Below are 26,376 nucleotides of genomic sequence, written 5' to 3'. Positions count from 1 at the left end.
TTAAATAAACGTTAATTTTTAAATGCATAGCTGTGTGTTATTAATGCCATAACCGACTCTGTAATATGACAGCCAGTTTGACAATGTTCTGTGTATTTGACAATTCAAAAGCAAAAAGTCTTGAAATAGAATTCTACTCTGGATTGTTTGCCGTCTGAGAAGCGGCTTTCTGTGCGCATGTTTCGGGTGTGTGTCAGACAGCACAAGTACCACTGAGTTCATGGCTTACTGAGAATTCGATTTTGAATGTTCTCTGAATTTTCTGAAAATGTTAGACGAATGTCCAATTAAAATATTTCTAAAAAAATTTTTTTTTTAATTTCAGCGAAGTTGTGCTGAGCAACAGTAAATGTGAACGGACATTACCATGATAAAAACTTGAAGCAGTTATGCATGAATTATCAAAATCTCTGTCTGTACACTTTACACTGGCCAGCCTTATTTCAGTCTCACCTGTTGAGCTCTTGTTCAGGGGAGAAGCCTCCATGGCACCCTGAACATTTCGACCATTAGAAGTCCCCGTTGGCTCGACAGGAACTGGACTTGGCAGCGGAGGGCACGACCAATCAAAGCTGTCAGACCTGCCCTGTTCGCTTCGGCTGTCCAATCCATCGCCACTCCACCTCCAAATGACGTTGAATGAGCCTCTGCTGCTCAGGGACAAGGATGACATGATGCCCAGCGAAGAATCTGTGGAAGCAGTTCTTCTGGATCCGAAATGGCCTGAGTCGGGAAAATTTCAGACATCAAATCAGCCATTGAAAGCAGAAAATAGAAACGGAGCCATAACTTCTTTATTAAAAGCCTATTCTTACCAATGCAAGAGCATTTAGATGAAGATGAAGATGAGGAGAATGGATGTTCATCATCATCTGAGCTCTGTTGGCTGCCGCTCTGCAGCGTCCTGTCAGCCTGACCTGTGGACACAGAAACAGAAAACTCAGACAGAGACAGAGGTGCTAAATGTCTACAACTGAATTCTCACTGGTAAAAAGGCCATTATGACTAGTAACACTGAGAACAATTTAAGATTGCTAATATTAAAATTGCTAATTTAATCTTAAATACTATCTTTCTTAAAAAAACGTTTAACAGATTATTTAAGTTAACAGTTTAACTAATCTGTCATGTGCCGATCCGGACTGAAATATTACGGAGGTAGAAGTGTTAGGAATATTGTATGGTAATAAAACAAAATTATCCAAATAAAATTATCTTTAGGCTATATGAATAAAATAAAACTTCAAAACTTTGCCTTCACTTTTCCGATGGATTCTTTAAAAACAAATCAAAGAAATACATCTGAATTAAACCTTTCTGGATTACAATCCGCCATCAAAATGACAAGTTGAATTATTCCAGCTGCTGTGAGTAAAGGCTATAAATGATCCGCCACCTGCAGCATCCTCACCAGGGGCGGAGCGGGGGGGGTGGCTAATGGGGCTTAAGCCCCGAATGTTTTGTCAAAAGCCCCGAATCTTTTAGTAAAAAAAAATAATAATAATAATTTTGTTTAATTTCCTCTCAGTCTTTCAGACTGGAGCGGCAAAAAATGAAACAAAAGCTCCTTTACCGTGTGTGTGTGTGTGTGTGTGGCAGTCGGCAATGCGTCGCACATCACTCAGCTTGTTTGCCAATGCCAACTGCCAATAAAAACTATCGAAGAAGAATATACATCTTCTTCTTCGTCGTTGTCATCAGGGATTGGCGGGCTTTTGTATTTCACCGGCGTCGTAGTTAACTATAGTTAACATGGACACTACACATTTTTTTTAAAAGGAACACTAAACCTCACCGGCCAGAGAGAGATTATGCATCAGACGAAAGTGTTGCAGGTTTGTGAATCCGCTGTTTTAACACTTGAGTTACATGACTGTATTGCTGGCTAGCTAGAGTTAACGTTAGGTTTTACTTATTAAGGCGAGACACGACAGGTGAAAACAGTCAATTTTGAGATTTTGGGCCAGTTTACTCCCTTAACATGTAAGCTTTCATGTCACAATAAAAAAAGGCAACGTTACACATTTAAGGTGGTAATTTTATTATATTTTGTCACCGTGCGCCTTTAGATTTCTACCTAAAATCATCCAAAGTTATTCTAACGCGAGCTCCCGTGCCGTCTCCATTCACAGAAACATGTCATGCCTGGTATCATTATAAAGCTCTCAGTCTCACACGCAGCACTGTCTAATCCAAATATGGGCATTTCAAGTTTGCAGCCGAAAACAACATCTGATTGGTCATGGATTCTGATGCAGCAAATTTGTCAGCTAAGCACAAAGTAAACCAAACTGAACTCTAAAGATTAATAATGATGCTTACACCAAATTCCAATTTTACCTATGCAGGCTAACTTAAAAATAGCTCGATAATGGTTGCCTTTTTTATTTGCCAGGGGTTAAAATGAGTCATCCTTAACATTTTTGGTGTTTTGGATTCACTACAGCTGGAGAACAGTTAAATACCATACAGGTTGTAGGCTCTACTGGGTGAATTTTTTTTTTACTGAGTAACTTATTTTCCCAGATAGTATATAGATTTTTAGGCATTCTATTATCTCAAACAGCCTGAAAAATAGTGCATTTAGCTGATGTAAATGGAAAAAAATCTCCCCGGGGGAGTATACAACCGGACCCCCCTAGGTTTGGGCTAAGCCCCGAATGTTTACATCGTCTGGCTCCGCCCCTGATCCTCACACGCGATACTACTACTAGCCGGACTCCTTCTTTATACAGATGTGACGTAATGACGCAACGACATGCTCGAATTTCCAGCGGAAACCCACCAGTACCACTCAAATTATAAAACATTATTACAAGCTTACCGCTGTGAATCGGACTACGGTAATATTACCATTAAATTAGGAAACCGTTATTTCTAAATGTTCCCTGAATGTTCAAAACGTCCAGTTTTTTTCAATGTTTCAAAAATGCTTTTCTCTTGGTTAAAGGAACATTCTATTTTATACTTTTGCATTATGGGAACGTTACTTTTGAGTTTTTTATCTGAATGTTCTGACGAATGTCCAATAAAAATATTTCTAAAAAAAAAAGAAAATTTCAGCGAAATTGTGCTGAGCAACAGTAAATATGAACGGACATTATTACCATGATAAAAACTTGAAGCAGTTATGCATGAATTATCAAAATCTCTGTCTGTACACTTTACACTGGCCAGCCTTATTTCAGTCTCACCTGTTGAGCTCTTGTTCAGGGGAGAAGCCTCCATGGCACCCTGAACATTTCGGCCATTAGAAGTCCCCGTTGGCTCGACAGGAACTTGACCTGGCAGCGGAGGGCACGACCAATCAAAGCTGTCAGACCTGCCCTGTTCGCTTCGGCTGTCCAATCCATCGCCACTCCACCTCCAAATGACGTTGAATGAGCCTCTGCTGCTCAGGGACAAGGATGACATGATGCCCGGCGAAGAATCTGTGGAAGCAGATCTTCTGGATCCGAAATGGCCTGAGTCGGGAAAATTTCAGACATCAAATCAGCCATTGAAAGCAGAAAATAGAAACGGAGCCATAACTTCTTTATTAAAAGCCTATTCTTACCAATGCAGGAGCATTTAGATGAAGATGAAGATGAGGAGAATGGATGTTCATCATCATCTGAGTTCTGCTGGCTGCCGCTCTGCAGCGTCCTGTCAGCCTGGCCTGTGGACACAGAAACAGAAAACTCAGACAGAGACGGAGGTGCTAAATGTCTTCAACTGAATTCTCACTGGTAAAAAGGCCATTATGACTAGTAACACTGAGAACAATTTAAGATCGCTAATATTAAAATTGCTAATTTAATCATAAGTACTATCTTTCTTAAAAAATGTTTAACAGATTATTTAAATTATTAACAGTTTAACTAATCTGTAATGTGCCGATCTGGACTGAAATATTACGGAGGTAGAAGTATTAGGAATATTTTATGGTAATAAAACAAAATTATCCAAATAAAATTATCTTTAGGCTATATGAATAAAATAAAACTTCAAAACTTTACCTTCACTTTTCCGATGGATTCTTTAAAATCAAATCAAAGAAATACATCTGAATTAAACGCCTATATTTTTTGACTGAAGGGGTGTCGATAAACTGAATGAATTGATTGTAGCTACTCAGTTAGCTTAGGGGCTATGATGAATAATTAAAGCTTTGCAAATTAACAATTCCACAAATTATAAAAACGTGAATTTAAAGGTGAAGTATCTAAAAACAATTCCATTAAATTTATGACAAAATAAATAAATTTCCCCCGCAAAACTTTGTTTTCAAATTGTTCATGCTAAAAACATCAGTATTGCGTGACTCCATGTATTTAGCGTGTATTAGCGTTTCCTGCAGGTTTTAATTTCTGTACAGACGAATCTTTTACTTTAGACTACGGGTGAATCTCCAGTTGTCACTGATGATTGTCGTTTGGACCTTTCTGGATTACAATCCGCCATCAAAATGACAAGTTTAATTATTCCAGCCGCTGTGAGTAAAGGCTATAAATGATCCGCCACCTGCAGCATCCTCACACGCGATACTAGGGACTTTAAGCAACAGCCACTGATGGAACGGCAACGGCGTTCTGGCGTTCTATTGCGCATGCGCGACTTTAACTGCTACTTCGTGACGTTCTACTGTAACCGTTTACTACGGGAGAACAGCTGATTTGCCGTAGTCATTAATACGTGACAGATTAGATAAGTAAATATAGTTATGTGGCATTTTAATTGTATCTGTTTATAATTTAATGCCAAAAGCAACCATTTCCTTGCTTTTTAAATTACATGTTTCTTTATATTTGGTCAAATTATGTTAAATGAACCCTTACGCCGTCTCTTTATTGTTGCTTAGTGATTTTTGCGTTCTTTGGCTACGGCAGTTAAAAGTTTATTTCCGGTCGCTGTTGCCGTTCCATCAGTGGCTGTTGCTTAAAGTCCCTACTACTACTAGCCGGACTCCTACTTTATCAGAGGTGTCAAAAGTACTCGCATTCATTACTCAAGTGGAAGTATAGATACTAGGGTTTAAAAATACTTCTGTAGAAGTTGAAGTATCAACTCAAGCTTTTTACTTAAGTAAAAGTCTAAAAGTACTGGTTTCAAAACTACTTAAAGTATAAAAGTAAAAGTAATGTAAGGAAAAAAATGCCATTAAAGACAAAAGCTTAGGCCACACCACAGGGGCCTATAGTGCACTACCCCACCTCCTCAAGAAAAACTTTTCTAAAGGCCATACTGACTATAATGTTATATTAAAATGTTAATGTTGAAAAATTTGGGAGGCACTGGCTACCTGTTTCAGCCGCATATATACCCATTGAAAATGAATGCATTTTAGTACAATGGAAATATACCATTATGTGTACTGCTGAGCATTAACATGTGTTTCCTGAAGCGGAAGATATGATGACTAGTTGCCTATAAGTAATGTTATCAATAACCTTTATTGGAATGTAAATGTAGGCTACATGTGTGATCAGTGTTGCCAGATTGACGACGCTTTAGAGCCCTACGGGCCCTGACTTTTTTTTACACCCCTAACCTCATACCCACTGCTTGGTTGTCACTTTAAAAAAAATTAACAAACAAACAAATTATCCAAACATTTTTCTAAATTAACTTTAATAAAGAAACTAAACGAAATTTAACTACTTGGACATTACAATCAAAGCTGAACGATTATAATGACTGCAGGAGTGTGCCATAGGATTGTGCAGGGCCTGTGCAGGGCTCAAAGAATATATAGTAAAATGCAACTTATTCCTGTGTTCAAAGCTGAATTTATCACCATTACTCCAGTCTTCAGTGTCACATGATCCTTCACTAATCATTCTCAGATGAGGATCTGATGATCAACACACATTTATGATTATTATCAGTTGTGCTGCTCATGGTGATGCTTAAATTTTGTGGAAACCATCTAAACATTTGTGGTAAAATTAAAAAGAGAGTAATTAATACTTTTATTGATCAGACATGCATTTAATTGATCAAAAGTGATATTGTTAATATTACAAAAGATAATAATTTATTTAATAAATGCAAATAAATGCTGTCCATTGAACTTTCTTTTCATCAAAGAATCCTGAAAAAATAAATGTATCATGGTTTCCACAACATTTTAAAGCAGCGCAACTGTTTCCATCACAGATAATAATCATAAATGTTTGTTGATTATAAAATCCTCATATGAGAGTGATTAGTGAAGGATCATGTGACACTGAAGACTGGAGTAATGGTGATAAATTCAGCTTTGATCACATAGAAAAAAAAGGCTGTTTTAATTTGTAATAATATTTCACAATATTACTGTTTTAACTATTTTTGATTAAATAAATGCAGCCTTGGTGAGCAGAAGATACTTAACATTAAAAAAGCTGCATTATAGGCTGCTTTATTGTCAATAAATAGGCTACATTGAGATGGCTTGAAAAACACACATAAAGCATATATTGTCGCACTCGTCTGATTGTCTTCGTCACGTTTCATCACTCATAACGATTGTTTTCCTTCAGCTGCAGCTCCAGCGTGACAGGGTATTACTTCTAAGAATACACTTTTGGAATTTGGACTTTCTGTGAGAGCGAACTCCTCCTATTTAGATGCGAATAAAATGACAGCAGGTCATGCATAGATTAATTTTTGTCTCTGATTTTAAATCTTAATTCACATTGGTTTCTATGTAAATACACTTGCCCGTGACCTCAAATAGCGCTCTATCAACCGAGATTAGAGAAGGCTGTCTTTAGCGTCCCTGTTAATTTGGCCGTCGCCGCGCAGGGTAACGCTGGTTCGAATCCCGCTTGGAGCGGGTCGACTAGAATCGGTGAGACCCAGTAAAAGTGCGGGGGACGAAAATACATTTTATTAAAATTGAGGGGGACACGTCCCCCCCCCCCCCCCCCCCCGTCCCCGTCCCCCACGTAATCTACGCACATGCCACTGCCAAAATGCGTAATTCATTGATAAATTACTGTACAATAATCCGCCGACAAAAAAATAACAATGCGCTTAGCTTTGCTCTGACAAAACTACAGTAGGCCTACCCTTGTGAAGTTCATAGAACATGCACTTAGCCCAGTCAAAACTGATTCAAACCTCTTTCAGCAGCTGTTGGGGTTGCTAGTTGCAGATGTCCTGAGTGTGTATATTATGATGGACAGGAATCATGATTATATTTATAAAGAGTCTTCGAGTCACAGGTGTATTCCACGTTTGAGAGTTGGTTCACTCTCCCACTCCTTACTGTAGAAACGGGTTGTGTATATATATACTGTATGTATGCCACTTTAGCATAGCGATCACTTGAATATACATCTATCACGAGTTATCGCGCTAAAAACCTGGCTGTCATGAATGAGCGCCTGCCTGCTGATCGCTGATTGACTGAAAGTGCGTGCTCGTCCGCTGGAACCCGCCCAATTTGGCAACACCGTGTGTGATTTGTGCTTTGAGTCATGTGCAGGCGCGATGTAACCAATAGGGTGTTGGAATGGTATATGTTTACACTTCTCATCCAACCACAATCAAATTCACACTATCCGGATGACGCGATTTATCTGCATTTTTTTTTTAAACAAGATTAAATGAAAGAGGAGTAACGAGGCTATTTTTAAAAAGTAAGGAGTAGAAAGTACAGATAATTGCGTGAAAATGTAAGGAGTAGAAGTAAAAAGTAGGCAGAAAAATAATTACTCCAGTAAAGTATAGATACCCAAAATTTCTACTTAAGTAAGGTAACGAAGTATTTGTACTTCGTTACTTGACACCTCTGTACTTTATACAGATGTGACGTAATGACGCAACGACATGCTCGAATTTCCAGCGGAAACCCACCAGTACCACTCAAATTATAAAACATTATTACAAGCTCACTGCTGTGAATCGGACTACGGTTAGAAGATCATTTTGAACACTGGCTATGTATGAACTTGCTCAAAAAATGATTTTGTTCTATTGAGAAAATTTTGCTAACATTACCATTAAATTAGGAAAGCGTTATTTCTAAATGTTCCCTGAATGTTCAAAACGTCCAGTTTCAAAAAAAAATTTTTGTTAAAGGAACATTCTATTTTATAATTTTGCCTTATGGAACATTATATTTGAATGTTCTGACAAATGTCCAATTAAAGTATTTCTAACAAAAATAATAATAATAATTTTAGCAAAAAATTTCTGAGCAACAGTAAATGTGAACGGACATTACCATGATAAAAACTTGAAGCAGTTATGCATGAATTATCAAAATCTCTGTCTGTACACTTTACACTGGCCAGCCTTATTTCAGTCTCACCTGTTGAGGTCTTGTTCAGGGGAGAAGCCTCCATGGCACCCTGAACATTTCGGCCATTAGAAGTCCCCGTTGGCTCGACAGGAACTTGACCTGGCAGCGGAGGGCACGACCAATCAAAGCTGTCCGATCCACTCCTGGATCTGGAGTGACCTGAGTCTGGAAAATTTTAGACATCAAATCAGCCATTGAAATTAGAAATAGAAATGGAGCCATAACTTATTTATTAAAATACTATTCTGACCCATGCAAGAGCATTTAGATGAAGTTGAATTGAGGGGATGTTCATCATCATCTGAGCTCTGCTGGCCTCCGCTCTGCCACGCCATCTTCCTCCTGTCCGCCTGACCTGTGGACACAGAAACAGAAAATTCAGACAGAGACGGAGGTGCTAAATATCTGGAAAGCGCCAGGATCTTGATCGGGTCTGGCAGCAGATCGCGGTCATCAGAACAGAGTCTCCAAATCTCCCGACCAGCCGTCTGAGAGAAAGCAGCTCTTCTGGATCTAGAGCGGCCTGAGTCTGGAATATTTTACACATCACATAACATTAGTTGGTAATGTTTTGATAATAATCAATAAACAATGTCAGTGATCTATTACAAATATTGTTACTATAGTTACGTTACTCAAATTGAAAAGTTGTATTTCATATGCAAGGAATCAAATACATGTGATCACTAAGCTGAGAACATTGGGGGATTTTTAACCTTACACAATTTTCTTCACATTAATGTAGTCAATCATTGTACAACTTCAAACCATAAACAAGTGAAAACCAAAAGCACACTCACCTCCTCTTTCACCCATCATGTGAGCCATCGACATCCTTCGAGTCCAAACTGCAATAAAAAACACAACACAATACAAAATACAATACAATATACAATAACCTACAACTCTCCTTAGAAATACTCCTCCCAAAATAAAATAATAATAAAATAAAACAAAAAAATTAAATAAAACTCCAAACTCCTGCTAAAATAAGAAAAGAACAATAAATTAAAAGTATCCTCAAAGATAATATGAACAAAAAATATAACTTTATAAAGGATATAATCTTCCGATGTTCTTCAAGAATAAAAGTCTCTCTCAGAAATTTCCTTCAAGATCGCAAAATCAGCAGCACAGAAAATATTCTGCAAGTTTGTGAATTGGTGAATCAAACCAACAGATAGAGATCGGTTCGCGTGTGTATATATTCATTCAGAATTCATAACACGCGTCGCTATAGCAACTAAAATGCACATGCATGTCTATGGTATATATTCATTCAGAATTCATAACACGCATCGCTATAGTAACTAAAATGCACGCAAGCACATCTATCGTACATATGCATTCAGAATTCATAACGCGTCGTTATAGCAACTAAAATGCACGTGCATGGGTAGAGCACGTGATCACACATCCAATCTGAATACTTTATTAAATAGCTACAGATTTAATTTTGACGTTTTTTAAATGAGATTTATGGTTTCTGAACAGTCATTATTATTATTATTATTAGACAATTATTTTCGGTGGAATTATTTTTCCACCGAAAATAATACAAAAATGAGAAATTGCACAAACGCGTCCACTAGGCCTACAGTCTGGATTGAGTCGTTGCTTCTGTCCAAAATGCGCAAAACGGCACAAGGGAGGAAACATGTGGACATAATCTTATTATGGAGTCTATTAATTTAATTCGCCCTTTACTTTGGCAAGCCAGTTTATCTTAAATTGTTCCCAGCGCTATAGTAATTGCATTTTTACGGGTAAGAACGGATTCAGAGAGCTCTACAATTGAATTATCACTAGTAAAAATACAATTACGACTAACACTGGGAACAATTTAAGATTGCTAATTTGATATGACAAAAAAGTTGTTTAATACACCAGCTTCCATGACTCATAGCTTTAAAGTTTGAAATTTTAAAAATCACATCAAAGCAAAAAATAAAAGGTTCTTAAAAATCAAACTAATAATCCAGAAACAAACGGAATTCCCCATTAAACTTTTTCAACCAATTTATTTAAAAAAACAAACATTAAACATTTAAACCTCCTGTAGAGAAGACTATGACTGTATTGAAGATTTCCTGCTGATGTGTTCCAATTCTTTTTTCCATATAAATTTAAAATGAAGAGAGTCAATAGATTTAGACTCTTCTATACCTGTGGTTCTTTATAGCTAGCATCCTACATTATGAAAGTAACCCCATTTGGAGCACTGCAAATCCAGATTAGCAGTGCTCCAGCACAAAAATAAGAAAGATTACCTGATTCTGGATAGCAAAACACGGGTTTTCCAAATCAAGACCAAACTTTTGAACAACTGGGTCCTGGACCGGCTTGAGAAGGATTGTTCTCGGGTACTGTGCTCCGTCAAAAGCTTTACTTGGTGCATTCAGTTAATTTTTCCTCATTGAAATGCAAGTTTTATACTTTTTAAAGTATACTTTATACTTTAAACATGTAAAATCATCATGTGCAGTACATGAGGTAAAATATAATGCCTAATATCTATCTAAAATATAAGTCACTTACTACCGGTATTCACTGTTTTATTGAACTGAAACTCAACATTACATTTTCAATCATGCAGATGTTCAGAAAAAGAGTTTGAACAAGGACATAAAAAATATAAAATGTATTTGAATTTTTTTTTCACTGCTAAAATAAACCATGTTTAAGTGCCATTTTTTGTTTCTGTTTTGCAATATTTTTACAATAACACGACAGTGGGACAGGTATCTCACTGTAACTCATACAATGGTGAACAATCTGAAGGTATAATGAGCGACAGGACCAGAATGAACAGAAATCAAGAGATTAAAGGCATTCAACATACATTCCTAAGTTCTAGGAGAACATTTATGCAAGAAAGCATTAGACTTTAGGTGAAAATCATAACGCAGAGAAAACGCAGCTTTACAGTTCAAAAGATACTCAGAGAAAGGGCAAAAGATTTACCAATAATCTTCTGAATCTCCATCCAGTAAACTCTGATCATATCACAATCCCAGAATACTTGCATTTGTGTGCCCTTAGATAATGTAAATGGAACATTTTTATTGTTTTTATTGATAAAATGACAAAATAATGAAATCTAATTTAAGACAAATTGACACACTTAAAACACATATTACCATGTCTTTATTTAACAATTTTAAACATTTAACCAATAAACTTTAAAATGATCTGAGAATATAATACAATAAAAGACTTTCACAATAGAAAACACTTCATGGTTTGTGTACAAATGTTTCCAAACATCAGTGAAACCTGAACCAAAAACTGAAAATTCATGATGGAATTTAATAATGGTGCAAAGAGTGATTAATGGTAAAAACCTAAACAACCACAACAAAACCAACACTGTATTAATGGTCTGATTGTCATAAAGAAAATGAACCATTTCTGTTCACTGTGTGAAATGCCAAATACATTACATGAATAAAATGACAAAAAGCTGAACTCCTCCTGCACTCTAATTGAAGGGTTTGACGATTTTCATGGAGATGAAGTTCTGAAAATAAATAAATACAAAATAATTAGCATTACATCTTAAGTCTAAACATCACCTTTGTGAAAGGATTGATGAAGTGTGTCTTTACTGGTAATGAATACAACAAGATCCCAATGAATAATAGCACTAAAGGTGCCTTTACACAGCCGAGTTAAGGCGGCTCTAAAGCGGGTCTGTGTCTGCTCAAAATTCTGTGTAAAGACGCAAAGCAGACTTAAAATATGCCGGGTCTGACCCACCTCGGTCCAAAGGCGATGTAGAAACGGTTTTGATTCAGAGTAAATGAACGCGAACTTGTGCCGCCTTAAACTACATCATTGTCGTGACAACCGCCAGTCAGCCAGGGCTGCGTTTCCCAAAAGCATCGTAAGCCTAAGTTGATCGTAAAAACAATCGTACGAGTGACCTTAATATTAAGGTCTGCAAATGGGCTAAACCCTTTCAAACCAGACCTGTAAAGAGCGGGGCACGAACCGGCGATCATTTCGGTCGCTATGGAGTCAGACACCATATCGACTGCTGCACCGCTTGTAAACACTATCTGGGACGGGTTCTTTTATATTAGAGACGATTTCTCGTTTTGGAAACATAACATCCAGTTGTTTAGGCTATTCTAACGAGAAAAGTGTGTAGGCCTAGGGGGTAGGATAATTGCTGAATATGAAATCTTAGCAAAAGTTACATTAAAGTAGGCTATATGATAACGAGTTGTGATCTTTTAATATGTTTAATGTAAGTAAATATGAAAATATCCAAAGAGTTATAGGCTATTGTAGATGAAAATACCCCATCAAAGGCACTCCTTTGGCTAAAATGATCCATGCTGAACTTGTCTGGTCTGACTTAGTTCATCATGGATTGGGTGAGAACCGTTTAAAATGACTGGCTGTGAAAATCGCTGGGTGTGGCTCATTATACTACAAGCAAAACGCCGTAAATAACGCGCGCTCTGTGCAACCAAAGCGGCGTTTTTTTCGCCGTCATATGGCAAGCTGAACGGCGTAAAAAGCGGCGCTTTTTAGGCACACTAAAACGCCGCAAAATACGGCGTCCTTGATGTTTTTCGCGCGTTTTTTACGGCGTTTGTAATCACAACGGCGTATTTTGCGGCGCAAATACTGTTTTAAACGCCGTGTTTTACGGCGTTTGACTGTAAACGCGCTTCATCTATAGCGTAATTCTGACCCATTTGGCTTGCCATACTGCTCACTTCCGGTTATGTGGACGACGTGGTTCTGAAACTGTTGCGTGCTGGAGCGCGTTCTTCATCGCGTCACTCAGCTCGCTCTAATCCGGTGTCATGACTAATCCTGTCTGCCTATGAAATTGTGTCCGCTGGTAGAGGTTTTAAATCGCTGATCAAAAGTTGTTATACATGGTTCTGGACAAGCAATTGTTTAAAAATAAACTATGAATTCATTGCCATTCTACACACATACACACGCAAAACATTTATTTGAAATATGTAATTGATTGCTAATTATTTTGACTGATAAACTACGTTAGCAGTACAAAATCATGACATAGTAATGTACCTATAATGTAAATAATAAAGAATAAAAAAAAAAAACCCAGCAACAGAACAGGTGCACAAAGTAAATAGATTATATACGAGATATGCTTATATATCTTATCATTAAAGACTATTTTAACTCAATTTAAACAGCAAAAATCAAAACGCGATTTTTTTAAGAATTGTAATGAGGCTCTGAACAGATAACCTATTAAAATTTCTTTCAGCCAATAGAATCGCTCTGCGGGTCCCGTATGTGTAATTTAACCTCTTAAAGGTGAACTATGTAGTATTTTTGCAGTAAAATATCCAAAAACCACTAGGCCGGTGTTATATATTTTGTTCAGTTGAGTACCTACAATATCCCAGATGTTTCCAACTATTTGTAAATTGTGAGAAAATTGCTATTTTAACTAAGGACAGGGACGTTGCAGCATTGCATTTGAGAGAGTCGCCTGTCAATTGCGTCATATCTGCGTTACCCTCGGTTTCGGCTTTTATTTGGCAGGAGCGCTTTATTCTTAGCAGTGTGAACAAGTGAACGCACGGAGTAACGTCATAACATCGTTTTAAACACACTTAAATGTATCTAATATGATAAACAGAGCTCCATTACCTCAAAATCATAACCGGAAGAGCGGATCAGTGCAGGCGCCCGGCAAATGAGTCCCGTCCCGTCATAATAAAAGTCCCGGTATTCGCAAGGCGGGTATTTGTTTAACAATCGCTCCAGCAGCTTTGCTCAGGTCCATAACACTCGGTCCTGCTCTGCTTTAGACTACAGTAACGTTAATAACCGCATGCATGAACGTGATTTCTGCCCGAGTCCTATTTTTCACCGGCTGTGATGAGAAGACCACATCTCCCAAGATGCTACGCTCACACTTTGCGTGATCAAACTACGCATTTGTTTTGCATAGGCTCCCTCTAGTGGACAAAAGCTGCATAGTGCACCTTTAAACTCCGTGGACTATGTACAGGGACGGGAATGACATATATGCTTTCCATTTTAAATGTCTGTGGAAGAGCTATGATGTCAAGATGATTTGAAAGCTTAGAGTCTCTACTTTCTGGAGATATGCATCACTTTGACATTTGTTTTACACAAAGTAATGTACACTAAATTACTCTGGTACCATTTCCGGCTGGATTTGCCCTACCCAAATTGAAAAGCCTCCCATACACACATACAGTGGTCAAGGTTCAAAATGTTGGTGTCATTTTACAGAAAACCCTTTAAAGTTACATAAAACACTGCTAAAAGTCATAAAAATGTAAGTATATGTTGAAAGCTGTTATAACCCCCCCCCCCCCCCCCCCCAAATTATGTGCTTTTAGAATTTTTTATATAAATACATTTTTGAAAGTGTGTAACTCAAGCCCTGTGTGCTCTAGGACCCTGCAGACAGTTTGGGCTGCTTCCAGCATATATAATTAATTTAATGACACTGGGATATTGCATTTATATCACTATAGGGTCGGGGGAGGGCGGAAAAGGGGGGTCATCCCTTCAGATCTATTTGAATAAATCTTGCATAAACATGACACAGATAAACTTCTTTTTTCCTCTATTTTCTGGAATTTAGTGGAAATTGCCCAAACTGTCTGCAGGTTCCTAGAGCACACAGGGCCTGAGTTACACACTTTCAAAAATGAATTTATGGGGGAAAAAATCAAAAAGCGCCTACTTTTGGGGGGGGGGCTTAGACAACATATACTTCCATGTTTATGACTTTTAGCAGTGTTTTATGTAACTTTAAAGGGTTTCCTGTAAAATAACACCAACATTTTGAACCTAGACCACTGTATGTGTGTATGGGAAGCTTTTCAATTTGGGTAGGGCAAATCCAGCCGGAAATCCCAAAAGATGTCCCTGGGTGTAATTTAAACTACAGTGATAAAACACCACTCTGCCTCTTTTAATTTTCATTTCATTTTCATTTAAAACAATCTTAAACATATTAATAGCCACACAAATGTGGTTCAGGTAAAGCGTACCTTTATTATCTTCACTGCATGTATATTTATAACAAAACAAAATATAAAAAACAACGCTGCCGCTTTTTGTTTACTTTTTTTTATTAAAAAATATTTGAAATATTAATATGTGGTTCAGACAATAAGTGTGCATATATCAATGCAATAAATTAAATATGACATAAAAAAGCAACAACTGAGTCTTAAATGTCAGTTTATGTAAGATCAAATAGCCATTATAAAGGTATATGGAGCTATACAAGAAATAAAGCAAACAATCCAGTCAAACGACAAGGTAAAATGACAAGTTTAAATATTCCAGCTGCTGTGAGTAAAGATCGGTCGTATATAAGGCGCTATATAAATAAAGATGACTTGTCTTGACGTTTAAAATCAAAGCAAATGTGGCTGTGATGACGGATGACTTCTTCCCAGTCTTGCAGTCTCTCGTGTTCTTGCTCAGACGTGGACAGGCTCTGAGTTCCCAGTCAGGTTGGGGTTGGACATCAGGCTTCGGCTCAAGTCTCGAGCTCAAGCCCTCCACCAAGGACAGCAAGTATGTTGTTTCCTATTCAATACAAAGATTATATGAACAAATCAACTCATGAATGATTTTTAGAGTTTATTACACTGTATATTTTCCTGTTTATTACAGTAAAGCCGCTTTGAAATGATCTGTATTGTATAAAGCACTTTATAAATGAAGGTGACTTGACTATAACAAGAACGCAACTGTGAAATAAGACAACTTATAACAATCCTACTCTGTCTGTTACACTTCCTCACACCTGCTGAAATCACTGATCGAGTGAATCTCCTGAACTTCTCCAATCTACAGTAGGTCATCTCATCCATTTATGTTGTGACATCTGCTCTAACGTCGGCCGTTTAGTTGGATCCCGGGCTAGGCACTGGCTAATCAGATCCCTGTATTCTGTACACATTTTAATAAGGAGTTAGTCATGCATCTCTGAAAACAGCATCTAAAACATGATTATTATACTGTAAAATGTTCTTTAGCTTTACTTTAAAAGTGAAGTATGTAGTTTCTGTGACACTACAAAATAAATGACAAAATAAATCATATTTTCGTCAAATCATTACGTCTTCCCCAACATCACAAACACAGCTCTCGTTTAAGGTTCAACATATTAGGAATACTTTTAGCTGTGTTGCATTTGTCTTTATTAAAATGTATCTTTCTGAACGGGAGCATGACTATGATATATCATCAGCTCTGTTTTCTGTTCAGTTTTCTGTGTTGGTTGATTGTTTGTATTATTCTATATTTTTACTTGTTATTCGTTTTTTTGTTATTTTTTCCCTTTGTTGCACTTTGAGATTCTTCGGAATGAAAAGTGCATTATAAATAAAATCTATTATTTTTATTATTATTGAAGCGTGCTTTGTATCACAATGCTTTGTTCACTTTGACATGTTCGTGACCTGTTTAAGGTATAAATGCAGCGAATTTTGGCTTTCACTTCTTTAGCTAAATTTCTTTTCCCATGGCTCCGCCTGCTACATTAGCCACGCCCCAAACTCTCGCTATACGTTGAGCTATATATAAAAAATCTTACATACTTCATCTTTAACTGTTTCTGTTCAGAGCCTTTGCTTTGTGTGTGTGTGTGTGTGTGTGTGTGTGTGTGTTATCAATGTTGTCAATATGATTCACTCACTTTTGGATAAGTTGTAGTACATAAATGGAATTTTGGCTCGTCTGATATCTTTCGAATTGGCAAAAGGATGAGATACGTGCACCATAGTGTACAACAGCACTCCTAGAGCCCAGACATTTGCTGGTATGGCGTGGAAACGAGGTTCTGTTAAGACTTCAGGTGGATAGTAATACGGCAGTCCTGTAAAGAAGAAATTTGCACATTGATGAGCTTTTTTTTAAGCATTAAATAATAAGTCACTACATTCAGGTTTTCACACTCTCAAAATGCTCACCAATGTATGTTTTGCTCTCGTAGCCATCATTACTAAATAGCTGACCGCAGCCAAAGTCGATCAGCTTGAGCTCCAATGTCCTTTCATTTACGAGGAAATTCTGCGCATGAATGTCATTATGAAAAACACCATGCTCGATGCAGACCTGTACTGCCAGCAGAGCCTGTCTCATGATGAACCGTGCTGTGGGTTCATACAGGACGGGTTTACGAACGATGTAGTCCCGCAAGCTCATGCAAGGCTCGGGGAACTCCATAACAAGAGTGAATTTTCCAGGATGTTCAAACCACTCGTATAGCTGTATGATGAGCGGGCTTATGGGTTTTCGCCTCATCATCAGCAGCAGCGCCACTTCTGTAACCAGAGGTTTGGGATGCCCAGGCTAGAGAAAAAGAGTAATCAGAAGGTTAGCTGAGTAAAAATCTGAAGAAAACATATCAAAGTATCTTTGAAAGTCCTTTTTTTAAAAGTATATTTTAAGATCCGTTCAAAAGAGCCCTTTCAGCTCAAAGTTATTTGGTGCCTCTAGGCTTATTTGTCAATCACATTTACACTTAATGCTTTCTACGGGTTTATTAACTACAGTAATCTGCACTGAAACGACTAAATACATATTCAGGTTTTGGCCAACTTACAATATAAAGATAACGATTGTTTTCAATCTTGCTTAACTGCTTGATGGCAACCTGCAACAAAAAAGAAAGTTAGTTTTAAATGTTTTGATGCATTCAAGAGCAAAATGAACAATTCAGTCAGATTTACCTTTTTGCCATCAGATTTGCGTGTTCCCTTGTACACGCTGCCAAATCCTCCGGATCCAAGCATCTCTCCCACATTATAGAGAGACTCAAAAGACTCTGAAAAACAAACAGAAAAATATGAAATGTATGACCTAAAAAATTTTTTTTTAAATATTTTAAATATATTAAAGCCATGAGCATTATTTTCAGTGAAAAACAAGATGACAATACTGTTTAAAATGATGTTGGAGAAATAATGATCAGCGATTTACCATCATTTGGCTTGACGCCGGAGTGATCTGACGCAGATGATGATGGCTCAGGATCAGGGGAAAAAGGCTCCACAACATCCACAGCACTACTGAGACAACAGCAGACAGGACTCTTCATAGCCTTCCAAACCCTCTTGAAGAAAGAACGAATTCTTTTCCATTTCCCACATCCTGGAGGATTTTCTGAAATTAAGATTTTCATTTGAATGACGTCAAATTAAGCAACGATATAATGACATGACTTACATTTTACTTTTAAATTCTCATCTGTAATGTTATAAATCCAAAGTAATGGAAATACTTCCAAGCTATCCTCCTGACTTCTAGATAATGCCTGCATAAATGTCCCAAAATCTTATTTTACAAATATTAGTGGTCACAATATAGTTATTTTTCTTGCTTTATCTCATCTTTTTGGATTCATTTGACCAAATCAGTTCTGGTAATGGCAAATATAATATATTTATGTTATATTAAATACAATATATTTAAATAAACGTTAATTTTTAAATGCATAGCTGTGTGTTATTTATGCCATAACCGACTCTGTAATATGACAGCCAGTTTGACAATGTTCTGTGTATTTGACAATTCAAAAGCAAAAAGTCTTGAAATAGAATTCTACTCTGGATTGTTTGCCGTCTGAGAAGCGGCTTTCTGTGCGCATGTTTCGGGTGTGTGTCAGACAGCACAAGTACCACTGAGTTCATGGCTTATTGAGAATTAGATTTTGAATGTTCTCTGAATTTTCTGAAAATGTTAGACGAATGTCCAATTAAAATATTTCTAAAAAAAATTTTTTTTTAATTTCAGCGAAGTTGTGCTGAGCAACAGTAAATGTGAACGGACATTACCATGATAAAAACTTGAAGCAGTTATGCATGAACTATCAAAATCTCTGTCTGTACACTTTACACTGGCCAGCCTTATTTCAGTCTCACCTGTTGAGGTCTTGTTCAGGGGAGAAGCCTCCATGGCACCCTGAACATTTCGGCCATTAGAAGTCCCCGTTGGCTCGACAGGAACTTGACCTGGCAGCGGAGGGCACGACCAATCAAAGCTGTCAGACCTGCCCTGTTCGCTTCGGCTGTCCAATCCATCGCCACTCCACCTCCAAATGACGTTGAATGAGCCTCTGCTGCTCAGGGACAAGGATGACATGATGCCCAGCGAAGAATCTGTGGAAGCAGTTCTTCTGGATCCGAAATGGCCTGAGTCGGAAAAATTTCAGATATCAAATCAGCCATCGGAAACAGAAAATAGAAACGGAGCCATAACTTCTTTATTAAAAGCCTATTCTTACCAATGCAAGAGCATTTAGATGAAGATGAAGATGAGGAGAATGGATGTTCATCATCATCTGAGCTCTGTTGGCTGCCGCTCTGCAGCGTCCTGTCAGCCTGACCTGTGGACACAGAAACAGAAAACTCAGACAGAGACAGAGGTGCTAAATGTCTTCAACTGAATTCTCACTGGTAAAAAGGCCATTATGACTAGTAACACTGGGAACAATTTAAGATCGCTAATATTAAAATTGCTAATTTAATCTTAAATACTATCTTTCTTAAAAAAACGTTTAACAGATTATTTAAGTTAACAGTTTAACTAATCTGTCATGTGCCGATCCGGACTGAAATATTACGGAGGTAGAAGTGTTAGGAATATTTTATGGTAATAAAACAAAATTATCCAAATAAAATTATCTTTAGGCTATATGAATAAAATAAAACTTCAAAACTTTGCCTTCACTTTTCCGATGGATTCTTTAAAATCAAATCAAAGAAATACATCTGAATTAAACCTTTCTGGATTACAATCCGCCATCAAAATGACAAGTTGAATTATTCCAGCTGCTGTGAGTAAAGGCTATAAATGATCCGCCACCTGCAGCATCCTCACACGCGATACTACTACTAGCCGGACTCCTTCTTTATACAGATGTGACGTAATGACGCAATGACATGCTCGAATTTCCAGCGGAAACCCACCAGTACCACTCAAATTATAAAACATTATTACAAGCTTACCGCTGTGAATCGGACTACGGTAATATTACCATTAAATTAGGAAAGCGTTATTTCTAAATGTTCCCTGAATGTTCAAAACGTCCAGTTTTTTTTAGGGCTGGTCGATTCCGAAATTTTTGGAATCGATTCCGATTCCAATTCCTGTTTCCGGAATCGACGGAGTCGATTCCAAGAATCGATTCCGCACTGTTGTTTTCGATTCCTTTTCGATTCTTCTTTTTTTAACAAAATCGATGGAGGAACCTAGTTCCGGAGTGACCGCAGGATACAAGGATGTAGAAAGTATCCTTCTCCGAAACTTAATTTGTAAAATGATGATACATTTCCATAACTCGATGAATTTTAAATGATGGATTCTCCTGAAATGGCCCATATAGCCCAGAAGTAAATGCGAATTAGCCTAATAAATAAAAAGGATAGCACATTATTCATGGATGTGCATTTATTGCATGTTTAAAACTACAGGACATGTCTAAAATGCATGTGCACAGTTAAGTTAAATGACTTGGCTACGTTCAAATAAGTGCTTTTGCACAGAATGTACGAGGCAAAATAACCACAATATTAACAAAAACAATAATATAAGAGTGCGCAGTTTATTTGTCAATCAGATGCGCGAGCAAGTTGCGTTCATTACTATAGCAACATTAGACTCGGTCATTAAGCTGTACTCTAGGCGCATTTTCTTTCAGTTATCAATGGATTAAAGAAAATAGAAAATTAAAATAAGACCCTCACATCTGCATCTGTAAGCAGCACTCAAAACCTACCGTTGTGGACAACAGAACCATTTCACAATTTAAAATTATGGAGTTTTTGTGTGCAAAATGTAGCAAACTTGTCCACAATGCAGGATCACAGAAGGAAACAATGACAACAAACACTATTAAACTAAGTGAATGAAAGGTATAGTAATAATCAGCGATATGCGTTCACATATGGCTTGATTTGAACATTTCATACATATAAAAATAAGTAGTTAGAATTAAGTTCAAGGGACGTCATCGCGCAATGACCCATAAAAACAGCTGAATTGCTTTATTTTTAACTCGTTATTTGAAACTAACTGTTCAAAAGAACATTTTGCAAAAATTAAATAGACTTCCAATCATTATTAGTAAGCGAGAGACAAGTGAATAAAGAGGAGTCGATTCCCCGCAATGGAATCGATTCCAAACGTTGGAATCGACTCTCGATTCCCAACGCCTTGGAATCGAGGAATCGATTCTTTTTGGAATCGATTCCCAGCCCTAGTTTTTTTCAATGTTTCAAAAATGCTTTTCTCTTGGTTAAAGGAACATTCTATTTTATACTTTTGCATTATGGGAACGTTACTTTTGAATTTTTTATCTGAATGTTCTGACGAATGTCCAATAAAAATATTTCTAAAAAAAAAAGAAAATTTCAGCGAAATTGTGCTGAGCAACAGTAAATATGAACGGACATTATTACCATGATAAAAACTTGAAGCAGTTATGCATGAATTATCAAAATCTCTGTCTGTACACTTTACACTGGCCAGCCTTATTTCAGTCTCACCTGTTGAGCTCTTGTTCAGGGGAGAAGCCTCCATGGCACCCTGAACATTTCGGGCATTAGAAGTCCCCGTTGGCTCGACAGGAACTTGACCTGGCAGCGGAGGGCACGACCAATCAAAGCTGTCAGACCTGCCCTGTTCGCTTCGGCTGTCCAATCCATCGCCACTCCACCTCCAAATGACGTTGAATGAGCCTCTGCTGCTCAGGGACAAGGATGACATGATGCCCAGCGAAGAATCTGTGGAAGCAGTTCTTCTGGATCCGAAATGGCCTGAGTCGGGAAAATTTCAGACATCAAATCAGCCATTGAAAGCAGAAAATAGAAACTGAGCCATAACGTCTTTATTAAAAGCCTATTCTTACCAATGCAAGAGCATTTAGATGAAGATGAAGATGAGGAGAATGGATGTTCATCATCATCTGAGCTCTGTGTGCTGCCGCTCTGCAGCGTCCTGTCAGCCTGACCTGTGGACACAGAAACAGAAAACTCAGACAGAGACAGAGGTGCTAAATGTCTACAACTGAATTCTCACTGGTAAAAAGGCCATTATGACTAGTAACACTGAGAACAATTTAAGATCGCTAATATTGAAATTGCTAATTTAATCATAAGTACTATATTTCTTAAAAAATGTTTAACAGATTATTTAAATTATTAACAGTTTAACTAATCTGTCATGTGCCGATCCGGACTGAAATATTACGGAGGTAGAAGTGTTAGGAATATTTTATGGTAATAAAACAAAATTATCCAAATAAAATTATCTTTAGGCTATATGAATAAAATAAAACTTCAAAACTTTACCTTCACTTTTCCGATGGATTCTTTAAAATGAAATCAAAGAAATACATCTGAATTAAACGCCAATATTTTTTGACTGAAGGGGTGTCGATAAACTGAATGAATTGATTGTAGCTACTCAGTTAGCTTAGGGGCTATGATGAATAATTAAAGCTTTGCAAATTAACAATTCCACAAATTATAAAAACGTGAATTTAAAGGTGAAGTATCTAAAAACAATTCCATTAAATTTATGACAAAATAAATAAATTTCCCCCGCAAAACTTTGTTTTCAAATTGTTCATGCTAAAAACATCAGTATTGCGTGACTCCGTGTATTTAGCGTGTATTAGCGTTTCCTGCAGGTTTTAATTTCTGTACAGACGAATCTTTTACTTTAGACTACGGGTGAATCTCCAGTTGTCACTGATGATTGTCGTTTGGACCTTTCTGGATTACAATCCGCCATCAAAATGACAAGTTTAATTATTCCAGCCGCTGTTAGTAAAGGCTATAAATGATCCGCCACCTGCAGCATCCTCACATGCGATACTAGGGACTTTAAGCAACAGCCACTGATGGAACGGCAACGGCGTTCTGGCGTTCTATTGCGCATGCGCGACTTTAACTGCTACTTCGTGACGTTCTACTGTAACCGTCTACTACGGGAGAACAGCTGATTTGCCGTAGTCATTAATACGTGACAGATTAGATAAGTAAATATAGTTATGTGGCATTTTAATTGTATCTGTTTATAATTTAATGCCAAAAGCAACCATTTCCTTGCTTTTTAAATTACATGTTTCTTTATATTTGGTCAAATTATGTTAAATGAACCCTTACGCCGTCTCTTTATTGTTGCTTAGTGATTTTTGCGTTCTTTGGCTACGGCAGTTAAAAGTTTATTTCCGGTCGCTGTTGCCGTTCCATCAGTGGCTGTTGCTTAAAGTCCCTACTACTACTAGCCGGACTCCTTCTTTATACAGATGTGACATAATGACGCAACGACATGCTCGAATTTCCAGCGGAAACCCACCAGTACCACTCAAATTATAAAACATTATTACAAGCTCACTGCTGTGAATCGGACTACGGTAAGAAGATCATTTTGAACACTGGCTGGTTATGAACTTGCTCAAAAAATGATTTTGTTCTATTGAGAAAATTTTGCTAACATTACCATTAAATTAGGAAAGCGTTATTTCTAAATGTTCCCTGAATGCTCAAAACGTCCAGTTTCAAAAAACAAATTTTGTTAAAGGAACATTCTATTTTATAATTTTGCCTTATGGAACATTATATTTGAATGTTCTGACAAATGTCCAATTAAAGTATTTCTAACAAAAATAATAATAATAATTTTAGCAAAAAATTTCTGAGCAACAGTAAATGTGAACGGACATTACCATGATAAAAACTTGAAGCAGTTATGCATGAATTATCAAAATCTCTGTCTGTACACTTTACACTGGCCAGCCTTATTTCAGTCTCACCTGTTGAGGTCTTGTTCAGGGGAGAAGCCTCCATGGCACCCTGAACATTTCGGCCATTAGAAGTCCCCGTTGGCTCGACAGGAACTTGACCTGGCAGCGGAGGGCACGACCAATCAAAGCTGTCAGACCTGCCCTGTTCGCTTCGGCTGTCCAATCCATCGCCACTCCACCTCCAAATGACGTTGAATGAGCCTCTGCTGCTCAGGGACAAGGATGACATGATGCCCAGCGAAGAATCTGTGGAAGCAGTTCTTCTGGATCCGAAATGGCCTGAGTTGGGAAAATTTCAAACATCAAATCAGCCATTGAAAGCAGAAAATAGAAACGGAGCCTTAACTTCTTTATTAAAAGCCTATTCTTACCAATGCAAGAGCATTTAGATGAAGATGAAGATGAGGAGAATGGATGTTCATCATCATCTGAGCTCTGTGTGCTGCCGCTCTGCAGCGTCCTGTCAGCCTGACCTGTGGACACAGAAACAGAAAACTCAGACAGAGACAGAGGTGCTAAATGTCTACAACTGAATTCTCACTGGTAAAAAGGCCATTATGACTAGTAACACTGGGAACAATTTAAGATTGGTAATATTAAAATTAAATGTTCCCTGAATGTTTAAAACGTCAATTTTCAAAAAAAAAAATTTTCTTGGTTAAAGGAACATTCTAGTTTATACTTTTTCATTATGGGAACTTTACTTTTGAATGTTCTCTAGATGTTTTGAAAATGTTAGACAAATGTCCAATTCAAATCTTTTCTAAAAAAAACTAAGAAAATCAGCAAAATTGTGCTGAGCAACAATAAATGTGAACGGACATTACCATGATAAAAACTTGAAGCAGTTATGCATGAATTATCAAAATCTCTGTCTGTACACTTTACACTGGCCAGCCTTATTTCAGTCTCACCTGTTGAGGTCTTGTTCAGGGGAGAAGCCTCCATGGCACCCTGAACATTTCGGGCATTAGAAGTCCCCGTTGGCTCGACAGGAACTTGACCTGGCAGCGGAGGGCACGACCAATCAAAGCTGTCCGATCCACTCCTGGATCTGGAGTGACCTGAGTCTGGAAAATTTTAGACATCAAATCAGCCATTGAAATTAGAAATAGAAATGGAGCCATAACTTATTTATTAAAATACTATTCTGACCCATGCAAGAGCATTTAGATGAAGTTGAATTGAGGGGATGTTCATCATCATCTGAGCTCTGCTGGCCTCCGCTCTGCCACGCCATCTTCCTCCTGTCCGCCTGACCTGTGGACACAAAAACAGAAAATTCAGACAGAGACGGAGGTGCTAAATATCTGGAAAGCGCCAGGATCTGGGTCGGGTCTGGCAGCAGATCGCGGTCATCAGAACAGAGTCTCCAAATCTCCCGACCAGCCGTCTGAGAGAAGGCAGCTCTTCTGGATCTAGAGCGGCCTGAGTCTGGAATATTTCACACATCACATAACATTAGTTGGTAATGTTTTGATAATAATCAATAAACAATGTCAGTGATCAATTACAAATATTGTTACTATAGTTACGTTACTCAAATTGAAAAGTTGTATTTCATATGCAAGGAATCAAATACATGTGATCACTAAGCTGAGAACATTGGGGGATTTTTAACCTTACACAATTTTCTTCACATTAATGTAGTCAATCATTGTACAACTTCAAACCATAAACAAGTGAAAACCAAAAGCACACTCACCTCCTCTTTCACCCATCATGTGAGCCATCGACATCCTTTGAGTCCAAACTGCAATAAAAAACACAACACAATACAAAATACAATACAATATACAATACAATAACCTACAACTCTCCTTAGAAATACTCCTCCCAAAATAAAATAATAATAAAATTAAACAAAAAAAATTAAATAAAACTCCAAACTCCTGCTAAAATAAGAAAAGAACAATAAATTAAAAGTATCCTCAAAGATAATATGAACAAAAAATATAACTTTATAAAGGATATTATCTTCCGATGTTCTTCAAGAATAAAAGTCTCTCTCAGAAATTTCCTTCAAGATCGCAAAATCAGCAGCACAGAAAATATTCTGCAAGTTTGTGAATTGGTGAATCTATGGAAGTAAAACTGTGCCACTGGATTTTGAATTCTAATTTTTAGCACTGAATTTTTTTACATCGAATTTTTAACACTGAATTTTATTTTGCATCTAAATCAGACTTTGAATTTTAAAAGCCATCGAATTTCTAGCTCTGTTTTTTTTTGACTATGACATTTTTTCAATGTTTTAAAAAAATTCAGTGTAAAAAGAAATTCAACGTCTCAAAAA

At 37.3% G+C, this 26,376-nt stretch overlaps 3 protein-coding genes across 4 annotated transcripts; all 3 read right to left on the bottom strand.

Annotated features, from left to right (window-relative positions):
- Positions 1-321: 321 nt before the first annotated feature.
- Positions 322-26,121, bottom strand: LOC137038477 (dentin sialophosphoprotein-like). The gene is made up of 10 exons (XM_067413055.1): positions 25,786-26,121; positions 25,236-25,514; positions 24,995-25,150; positions 24,452-24,553; positions 24,090-24,359; positions 22,179-22,280; positions 3,195-3,464; positions 816-917; positions 454-723; positions 322-335 (listed from the first exon to the last, which is right to left on the bottom strand). The coding sequence occupies exons 1-10, from the start codon at positions 25,817-25,819 to the stop codon at positions 322-324; spliced, it is 1,599 nt and encodes a 532-aa protein (XP_067269156.1). The 5' UTR covers positions 25,820-26,121.
- On the bottom strand, positions 3,539-9,166 carry LOC137038355 (uncharacterized). Its single transcript, XM_067412842.1, has 5 exons — positions 9,073-9,166; positions 8,523-8,801; positions 8,282-8,437; positions 3,999-4,018; positions 3,539-3,658 (listed from the first exon to the last, which is right to left on the bottom strand). The coding sequence occupies exons 1-5, from the start codon at positions 9,104-9,106 to the stop codon at positions 3,539-3,541; spliced, it is 609 nt and encodes a 202-aa protein (XP_067268943.1). The 5' UTR covers positions 9,107-9,166.
- On the bottom strand, positions 15,394-18,393 carry LOC137038059 (serine/threonine-protein kinase pim-2-like). Of its 2 annotated transcripts, none has more exons than XM_067412495.1 (6): positions 18,251-18,393; positions 18,001-18,095; positions 17,874-17,924; positions 17,239-17,620; positions 16,965-17,144; positions 15,394-15,850 (listed from the first exon to the last, which is right to left on the bottom strand). In XM_067412495.1, exons 1-6 carry the CDS (start codon positions 18,366-18,368, stop codon positions 15,801-15,803), a joined length of 876 nt encoding a protein of 291 aa, XP_067268596.1. In that variant the 5' UTR covers positions 18,369-18,393; the 3' UTR covers positions 15,394-15,800. The 2 variants fall into 2 exon arrangements, with proteins under 2 accessions (XP_067268596.1, XP_067268595.1); XM_067412494.1 differs by lacking the exon at positions 15,394-15,850 and adding an exon at positions 15,864-16,216.
- Positions 26,122-26,376: the final 255 nt, after the last annotated feature.

This window comes from Pseudorasbora parva, chromosome 13 (assembly GCF_024679245.1).
Source record: "Pseudorasbora parva isolate DD20220531a chromosome 13, ASM2467924v1, whole genome shotgun sequence".
NCBI lineage: Eukaryota > Metazoa > Chordata > Actinopteri > Cypriniformes > Gobionidae > Pseudorasbora > Pseudorasbora parva.
The sequence above is the reverse complement of the archived record's forward strand: the minus strand, read 5'-3'. Positions and strand labels throughout refer to the sequence as shown.